Source organism: Antennarius striatus, chromosome 19 (genome assembly GCF_040054535.1).
Source record: "Antennarius striatus isolate MH-2024 chromosome 19, ASM4005453v1, whole genome shotgun sequence".
In the NCBI taxonomy this organism is placed as follows: domain Eukaryota; kingdom Metazoa; phylum Chordata; class Actinopteri; order Lophiiformes; family Antennariidae; genus Antennarius; species Antennarius striatus.
Window position 1 is genome coordinate 8,748,901 of NC_090794.1, and position 9,736 is coordinate 8,758,636.

Below are 9,736 nucleotides of genomic sequence, written 5' to 3' on the forward strand. Positions count from 1 at the left end.
TATTGTGTTTATGTATTTATTGATTTCAGTTATTAAATTGATAATCTGGAGCTTTAATGACTCTCATTGTGTGTAAAACCTACTGTACAGCTGACAGAAGTTGGATGGCAGCGTTTGGAGGACGCACAACGCATTGGTGCACACAAAACGTATTACTCGCCCAGAGCTCAGATTTTAATCTTCTTTAAAGGGCACAAAAAAGGGAAATCTAACTTCAAACGCAGTTTCTTTCTATATAGGGCCCGTGGCCATAATGAATAACAGCAGCCTAACTACGTGTATATTTTGGCCGCTCGTGGTTTTAATGATTATCACATGCACGAAATTGTGAAGCATTTAAGAGAAACACCTTCAAGCATGTTAGAGATATTCATTTCCGAGATGGGGGCCACAAGTGTTCACCGTGCAGGAGGCACTAATGAGCAGATATGCAAAGCATGTCGGGCCGCTGTGTGAAAATGCGCGCAATGCTTGAGAGACGCTCCTCGGGCTCCTCTGCCTGCAGACATGATTCCATCACCAGCTTTACTTTGACCACATAAGGCGGCACGATCGCCCCCCACGGCGGGCGGGACCAGGGAAAACTTATGAGGGGCTGTGATTACTCGCGATTGGCTGCTCCGTTGTGACTGACAGCTCGTCTTCTCCGGCTCTCCTCTAAGATCCGGGTGTTGACACTCTCCAAAAGTCTGCACGGCTCTGAAGGATAACAACGGCTTCATTACATTTCGTCCCGGTTCTTTCTGTCCGGTTGAAGGACGGGCAATCACCGGGCTGTCACCGTGGATCCTTTTATTCGATTCAACTGTTAACTTTTCTTGCAACCTCGAGTCGTGTCGCCGTCTCGTTCCCTCCGTCCCGACACAGAGAGAAATGGCAGAGAAGCGGCGGTCTCCGTGCGCGCTGAGCGTCAAAGCTCACGCGTTCTCGGTAGAAGCGCTGATCGGAGCGGAAAAGAGACGCAGGACTGCGGGAGAGGATGCGGTGTCCCCCGGCTACGACAACGGAACAGATGTGTCCGATCTGACAAGCAGTCCGGGGCCTCAGCCCGACCGAGCCTGCTCCAGCGACCGGGGCAGCGAGGCAGAATGTGCAAGTGACGGATCCCGTAAGTAAATAAAGAAGAAGCACAAATAAAACAATAATATTAGTAAAAGTAATATTAATAATCCCATCAAGGTTTTTGAAATGAGTTAACAACAAAATTATCCGAATACCATAAGAAAGGTCAACATTTCCTTTTTGGAACCAAATAATTTATCACTAACCCCTTATGATGGGCTGTAATTATTTTTGGTCTTTTACGCAAATGCTTCAACCTGCCATAGTCACCACACGCATTTAACATCCATCATGAACCCATTATAAATTTAAAAGTAAAACCTTAACAGTCGGCCTTTATTTATTTATTTATTTATTTATTTATATTTTTTTATGGGAAGTGGGTGTTTCAATCGACGTTTTGCATGATGCTCATCTCATTCTTACCGACAGAAATATAGCAATAAGACGCAAAAACTGCGGATTATAAAGTGAATTAATGAGAGGCTTCAGAGGCACACAGCGGAAATGGGATATTGTGTCACGGTCCTGGTCTGGTAAATATATATGAGTGTGACTAATATGAGTCGCTTTATGAGTTGTGCTGCAATCATAAACACGCCAATTAGCAGCGTTTGAATGCAGGGAACAGAAAGGATGCACAAAGTTTGGACCGATTGGCCCTGACTAATTCACTTAAAACGTGCTACACGTTTCCAACGGGTTTGTCTAAATGCTGGTCTTTGTGTTGGTTTGACTTGTTAGGCCCATGTCGAATGTTCATAAATGTGTACCACCTGGAGAGGCCCGTGCTGAACAGGCCAAATAATAACAGTGGCGAGGCACATAAACACTATTGGAGTGTCCTGTAAACACGTGATTGATATAATGAATAAAAAACTAACTGTTTATTGTACTTTAATATACTATATTATTATATACATTATCTTAAATAGACATAATGTAATAATCAAACCAAGTAACGAGTTGCCACTAATTTTTTTTAAAATTATATATTGTTGAAAACAAGACATAAAATACACATAAAATATTTTGTTGATTAAAATTTCTTTGGGCCAAAGTTACGCATTTAACTGCAAGGATACCATTGCAGTAATACAACTGATGATAAACTGTGTGCGCTTTTAAAAAATACGATTTGTTCTTTACTGTGATCCAAATCCTCTCCAGTAGTAACACCTTTGAGTGCGCGATGCTCGGATGGGTGTGTCGCTTTGAAAACCTGCTGATCCCTCCTCTATCCGTGCAGCAGAGATCGAAGATGCGCTGCTGGAGAGCCCGCAGCCCGCGGCTCTGTGCGCGGCCCTGGTCACCGGCGCCGGAGAGGAGACCCGAGTGGACCTGCAGGGATCGGACCTGTGGAAACGGTTCCACGAGATTGGCACGGAAATGATCATTACCAAGGCCGGACGGTACGATGGAGTTTATAGGAGAATGTGCGGCAATATGTTCATTATGGGAAACAAGTGGCGTGATAAGAGAACGTCCAAGAGAATTTCCCCTCTGGGGATCAATAAAGTTTGAATTATTATTATTATTATTATTATTATTTAAAAAATATACTGTATTAGATTTATCAAACGAAAAAATACGCATAGTAAAAAAAATAAGACGAGTTTAATAATATTATTTAATGAGATGTCAGTCATCCCACCTGTAAAATACTTAAAAACGTGACTACAGATCAGCTGATTTTGTAAATGATTATAAAATAACCCCAAACCAAGATGACAGATTTGTTTTTGTTGTTGTTTTTTTCATTCTTTCGTATTAGGACATAATATAATCGTCATTAAAAGTAATTTTCTAACAACCTGACCGTGTGTTGTAAATCCTAGTCTGTGGTTGATCTGAAATCTATGCGGGTGTTTTATTTGCTTTTCCTGTCAGGCGGATGTTCCCCGCTATGCGCGTCAAGATTACGGGTTTGGACCCACATCAGCAGTATTACATTGCTATGGACATAATCCCCGTGGACAACAAGCGGTATAGGTGAGACAACGAAGCACGAACACACACACACACACACACGCACACGCACACACACACACGCACACGCACACGCAACGCACTGCGATTAGGGTTCCAAGAATGAAACCGAAATCCGGAATATAATCAGAATTTATGATTGTATAACACGTCACACGCGTGTCCTGCAGAACCAGGAGGTTTTGCACTAACTTTCGTTGGACCATGCATTCTTAATTTAGACTCCACGTCCGCCGTTCCTGCTGCAGCAAAGCGTTCTTCAATCGCGCCACCTCATCCTGGCTCCACAAATGGCGTTTGGCTCCGCTGGTGTGTCACGGCGGTTTTGCCGTCCCGTTTGGAGAAAAAGGCCTTTTGGACGTCTAACCTCTCCAGCCTGGAAGGTCAAACCGACAAATGTTATGATGCAAAAGAAAAAGCGTCTTGTTGCGCGTCGTCCACGCTGCCAAGAGTTTGCAGGCCATGAACTGTGGGTCTATCATTTCAGACTTTCTAACCCGACTCATAGCCCACGTCAACTCCCTTTTAGCGGCCGTGTGATGAGTGACGGCCCAGAGGGAATCTATTCATCCCGTCAAGACATGACATGACATACAGCAGGGCTGTTTCCATCACATGTATACCGTTCTCTCTGTGAAGCGCTGCGGGCGACAACGCACCGCGGAAAAAAAAAAAAAAAAAGGTAATCCACAGGGTTTTGAAAACCAAACGTTTAACAGCAGGTATTGAACACACCTTCAGCCAACTTATTAGTGTGTGTTTAGCTGAAGGCCATCATAGCCCCAGACGTATCGTTTTAAACTATGACAATAGTGAAATGCGCTCCAGGCCTGTTTAAAGGTAAATGCGGATATTGGACTTGGCAAGCGTGTCGTTTCAGAAATTCCCATGAAAAGTACTACACAAGAGAAAAAAAAGTGGATGATTCGTGGAATTTTGTGTGTGGGGGGGAAAAAAGTGCACCAGGCTTGTGCTTTTCTTCCGATGGTAGCAAAAATGTGCAAAAGAAATAACGGAGATAGGAATAAACACAGAGCGATGTTATAATTCTGAAGTGAATGAGGGATTTATCTGGTTTATTTGACTTTTTTTTTAAATCAAGAACCACTGTTTTTTTTTTTTTCTGGCTATTATATGTTTGACGAAGCAATGCAAACTTGGGGGACACTGTGTATAAACACAACTTATGTGTGTGTGTGTGTGTGTGTGTGAATTGTGAAGGTACGTGTACCATAGCTCCAAGTGGATGGTGGCGGGGAACGCGGACTCTCCTGTGCCGCCCAGAGTCTACATCCACCCGGACTCCCCGGCCTCAGGAGAGACGTGGATGCGTCAGGTGGTCAGCTTCGACAAACTAAAACTGACCAACAACGAACTGGACGATCAGGGACATGTAAGAGCCGCAAAGACTGTAATTATCTTTCTCATATACTGTATGTATGTGACGCTCGGTCCTCAGCATACCTCAGTGCGCACTCTTCATTATCTTCTCAGTTATAATAGAAATGGATGAGAATTTTTTTTTTTTGTTATGGAAAATCTACAAATCATTGACAAATAAAATGAGTACCTTAATGAAACCCAAACTACTGTAATTATCTGCTGAATTTAGCTGTAATTGCACACACATTTTGATTTTGTTGCAAGCTTTTAAATGGGGATCTATGCTGTGATATATCAGTTCAAGTGGATGCATCTATGTATGCTCAATTCAAAATTTAAGCAAAAATTATTTTACATTCCCGTACAGATCATTCTTCACTCCATGCACAAGTACCAGCCCCGGGTCCATGTGATCCGTAAGGAGTGTGGAGAGGAGTTGTCCCCGGTGAGAGCAGTCCCAACTGGGGAAGGCATCTGCACCTTCTCCTTCCCTGAAACTGTGTTCACAACGGTCACAGCATACCAGAATCAACAGGTAACATTGCTGACCTCCACACAACTTCATTCGCTCTTAAAGCCAACACCATGAAGAAAACACCCGAAATACCAGTCAACAAACCCACATGTTGCAAGGATGTACATCCTGTTGCCAACGGATGCACTTATTTGTACTGATTTCTACATAGAGAAGGTACCTGTGATATTTGATTTGATATTAAAATAATTTTCTGCAGGTCACATCTTCAGATTTGAGTTCTTGGGGCTTTCATGAGTAGTATAAGACAACATTTTCTTGTGGATCTCAAGAATTTTATATTTGAGTGTGCGTGCGTGTGTGTATGTGTGTGTGCGTGTGTGCGGGTGTGTGTGCGTGCGTGTGCAAAAACCACAGAAAGGGAGAGTGCAGTCCTATATTCTGTCTAAATGAAAAGCTTGGAGTGACTGCTCTGAAATAATTTGATTTCTTAAGAACTTAATTTCCATGATAATTGTGAGGCTCATTTATTTCTGGATTTTCCACAATGTTTTGCTGATTTTGCTGAAGGAGAGCCACTGGTTTTTCTGGATTTTGTTGCAATGGATTAGCCAACGTGAGCTTTAAAGCAGGATGCTAGCTGGCTATATTTGGAGCAGCGATGCCTATAAAAGTTCCTTTGGATGCGGGTCATAGAGCTGGGCCTTCAACACCACCCACAGTCTGGCCAGGCCCATGGTCGCCCCACAGACATAAAACATCAGGATACATGCAACTTCTTCTGTGTTCTACCCACATAGGCAGCACAGTTAGTAGCTAAAGGTGCTCATGAATGTATTTCTTTATACATCTGATTGAAAGATTGCGGTCAAAGAAATTGATTTATAAAAGGGGGGGGGGAAATCTCCCATTATACATCATGTGTTATTGTGGTCTAATAAGCAGGCTCTAACAAATATTTAATATTATTTTACTTTACAGATCACAAGGCTGAAAATTGACAGAAACCCATTTGCAAAAGGTTTCAGAGACTCTGGCAGAAACCGGTGAGTTGATTTAAACCACAGATTTTCACATTATCTAGTGCATTAAGGGTAATGTGGGATGCATGACTGCATTATGTTCTGGCTTGGTTGTGGTTTTTGTCTCAGCTATTTCAATCTTATTTTATGGGGAGCAAAGCTGTGTATTTATTTTTCTTCAAATGCCACATGTTTTGGTTTCATCATCACGCACACATCACGGCACATCTTCATTTTAACGTGCTAACGTGCTAACTAACTAAAGGCTCATTAATTCCTGCACATGCACAGCTACAGGCTCATTCCTGGAGAACGAAAAAAAATGTAACCTCACATGCAAACCTAAATGGAGCGTCAGATTCTGTCCAGCCTCGGGAACATAAACATCAACATCAAAATAATAAAAGTCAAGAGTCTCCTGAAGAAAATCTGTATAAACACATTTTTAAACATGTATAAACAGAGTATTAGAACAACACAGCAGTAAAACTCCAACAGTCTCCAAATGGACACTCCCCTGAGGCCTCACAGAAATCATTAGAGAGGAGGGGGAGAAAAGGGAGAGAGAACTTGTGAGACAGAAAATTTGAGAGAGAGAGAGAGAGAGAGAGAGAGAGAGAGAGAAAAAGAGACGAAGGTGTAGCATAGCAACTGGGTAACCCTGAGAGTTGACCCCATAAAAGTTAAGCTCAGGAAGGTTGAAAAAAAAAAGCTCCCTTTAAATATTACAGGAAGAGTTAAGCAGTTTGCTAAACAAACTTGTGCTCTGATAGTTTGCTTCGGCACACACAGAACCACACCGGGCAGCCTGTCTAAATTATCACCGTGACTACAACCCCACGGGGGGAAGACTTTTATCCTCATGCTAACGAGAGGTAACAGAGCGCTCGCATTACCCCACCACAGCAACCCTCTGCCCCACCTAGAGGAGGAGGGAGATGCAATTCAGGGGAAGGGGGAGTCCCACCTCATAAATCCTCACTGCAGCTTCCTGCTCCTTCGTCCTGATTCGCCCGTAAAAGCCGTGTGAAAGCAATTACATCCAAGCACCCGGCTGGCAGCAGCCAATCACAACCTGGCGTTTATGCCCCTTCATTACCTGCGGCCTCCGTAGAGATGGCAAAAGAGGCCCTACGGGAAACTAAGATGGCCGCCAGGTGGTTGGAGCAGTCTTCAAACGGAGTGAGGCATGCTGGGAGAAACCGGCAGCGACTGACTCAGTAACAAGAGTGTGTGTGTGTTTGTGTGTGTCTGTGTGTGTGTGTGTGTGTGTGTGTGTGTATGTGTTTTACAGAATGGGGCTGGAGGCGCTGGTGGAATCTTATGCATTCTGGCGTCCGTCTCTGCGAACGCTCACATTCGAGGACATCCCTGGCATGGCCAAGCAAGGTAGATGTAACTAATATCCTGTACTGTCATCACTACGGTGATTGGTTAGGGTTAGGCAAAGTACGACATAAGTGATGGGAGAAGACTTAAAAATAAATTTGTGTCAAAATCAGGCCTCCGTCACCCACATTTTAAAAAATAATTACGCCCTTATAGAGAAAACATTGTCATCGGTTGATTTTGAGGATGCCCAAAGCCAAAAAAATAAATTGTGAGATTCCTGTTTGTCAGTTTTGGGCCCAAATATTACAGATAATTAATTTTTCACATTTTTTTGTTTTTCTGCTTTTGTTGGGTGCCAGGATCTCATGGAGGCGTCACGGCATCGCCTCACCTTCTCACCACGTCCCCGTGCTCGTCGCCATTCCAGGTCTGCACCCTCAGTCCACCTGATTACACCTGCAGCCGACCTACGCACCCTCTCCATCGCTATGGTAACCCCTCGGACCCCTTCCCGCCTCCCAGAGGGCCATCAGTGTATGAAAGCGAAGGACTCTGCTCCCTGCCTCTCCCTGGTTCCCAGCTGGGCTATCTATCCAACACGACCCCACAGGGTTACGCTGGGCTTCGCCTTCATACACCACCCTACAGCCTGTACGGGTACACATTCCCTCCTTCGCCGCGCCTCGCTGCCAGCCCCGATAAAATGGCTGCCGCTGCCACTGCCAATCATCAGAGCCCCTTTCTTGGCTCGTCTCCCAGTGGGACTCTAACAGACAGTCTGGGTGTGCTAAGCGGAGGACAGCAGGGCTTTTTGTTTGACTCTCGGACTTTAGGACTGGCAGGTAGCCAGCCAGGAGGCGGAGTCTCACAGGTTACCGCCCACATGGGCTGAATCAGACTCTGGACATCTAGGGCTGTCACGAAAAAAATGACATGACACTCTGGAGAGGGTGTAAGTTGCTTTTGGTTCAGGAGCTTCTGCTAATCAATCATCCTTGTGCTGAAACAGCAACCAGGCTGAATTGCAGACAGACACGAGTAACGGATCGAGTCGCAGCATCTGTGATCAAGAAGAGCTTGTCGCAGCTTCCTGACCTGAAGGGAATATTTTACCAATTTCATATCTTTCAAGTATGTTCTCTAGGACATGCTTGTGGTCACTTGAGGGAGAAACTTTGTACGGCTTTGGAGGAGTCCAAGGAGTCCAAACGAAACAACCTAACATGGCGATTGATCTGGAAATTGACTGGGTTGGGCAGAAACTGGGCTGGCCCAGTCACCTAAACCAAGCACTTCAAAGCGTAAACACAAACTAAACTATTGAACACAGTAGATAGTCGACACCACCTCCTTTGATCCTGCCTGTTTTGGCTGGAGTTACTGAACACTACTTTAAACTTATTTTAAGGGATAAACTGACTTAAATTAAATTCATTATCCTCACATGCCTGACGGTGTTTTCAGTCATATTTTTGGAATAACAGATATATATCTTAAATTTGTACTAAGACTGTTGGAAAAATCTCTTCAACATGACACCAGGAACCTGTCACATATCCACACGACAACATCATGTCAGTGGCAGACTTCCCAGTGACAGTCAAGGACTGATTGGGTGAAAGTGGTAGAAGAAAGCTGAACAATGAACTGATCTACACGTCCTGTGTCTGGTTTGACATGTACTTGATGCAGCTCAGTGTCAGGTCATATTTCCTTGACATAGATGTCTGTATATAGAGGGGGGGGCAGGGTGTATATAAAAGGCTGTGTGACCCTTCATACTTATAAACCCCAATGCACCTGCTTCTACTCTTTAGACTGGGACAGGTATTCGACAGTACAGCATGACCACGACAGAAAAGCTTTTCTCTGCAAACACACAACGCTAAATCAGCAAATGAGCATGGCTGTCTATGACCTTCCAGAGCCTAATAAAACACAGTTATTTGTGTTACAATGTCAATATGTAATCAGCATCTATTAATTTAACTGATTTTGTATTGTTTATTAAGGAGATTGTGAACACATTTTTTTTACCATGACAATCATAATGCTTACAATATATTTCCTTGTGAAAACAAAGGACAGAGAACTGTGTGCTTATGTATCCTCACTCAATGTTTATTAGCAGTGTGTTTTGGTTTGATAAAGACATATTGGTCACACACTTTGGAAGAGAAATTAAAGATTTTAAAGGACACTGGGAGAAAGGACTTCTAGCAGGTGGATACACACACACACACGTACACACACACACACACACACACTCACACTCACACTCACACAAGCATGTAACACATGTCTTCATTGTGTACTGACCAGGAAAACTAATTCCTAAAACACAAGGCAGGGTGTGTGGTGAACACGACTGCGAGGGCATGAATGTGTGTGTGTGTGTGTGTGTGTGTGTGTGTGTGTGTTACGTGTGTGTTGCATGTGTGTGTGTGTTACGTGTGTGTATGTGTGTGTGCGT

General features: G+C 43.8%; 1 protein-coding gene across 2 annotated transcripts; it reads left to right on the forward strand.

Annotated features, from left to right (window-relative positions):
• The first annotated feature begins 678 nt into the window (after positions 1-678).
• tbx18 (T-box transcription factor 18) lies at positions 679-9,430 on the forward strand. 2 transcript variants are annotated; one of them, XM_068342375.1, is made up of 8 exons: positions 679-1,108; positions 2,312-2,474; positions 2,953-3,054; positions 4,273-4,444; positions 4,802-4,969; positions 5,891-5,955; positions 7,226-7,320; positions 7,623-9,430. In XM_068342375.1, the coding sequence occupies exons 1-8, from the start codon at positions 874-876 to the stop codon at positions 8,153-8,155; spliced, it is 1,533 nt and encodes a 510-aa protein (XP_068198476.1). In that variant the 5' UTR covers positions 679-873; the 3' UTR covers positions 8,156-9,430. The 2 variants fall into 2 exon arrangements, with proteins under 2 accessions (XP_068198476.1, XP_068198477.1); XM_068342376.1 differs by having other exon boundaries at positions 2,315-2,474.
• Positions 9,431-9,736: the final 306 nt, after the last annotated feature.

What these genes read in the sequence shown, in the direction of transcription:
- tbx18 (XM_068342375.1), top strand. Translation starts at nt 874, where the DNA reads ATGGCAGAGAAGCGGCGGTCTCCGTGCGCGCTGAGCGTCAAAGCTCAC. An exon ending in ATGTGCAAGTGACGGATCCC is followed by an intron (nt 1,109 to 2,311) that starts GTAAGTAAATAA and finishes CTATCCGTGCAG; the next exon opens with CAGAGATCGAAGATGCGCTG. An exon ending in CCCTGGCATGGCCAAGCAAG is followed by an intron (nt 7,321 to 7,622) that starts GTAGATGTAACT and finishes GTTGGGTGCCAG; the next exon opens with GATCTCATGGAGGCGTCACG.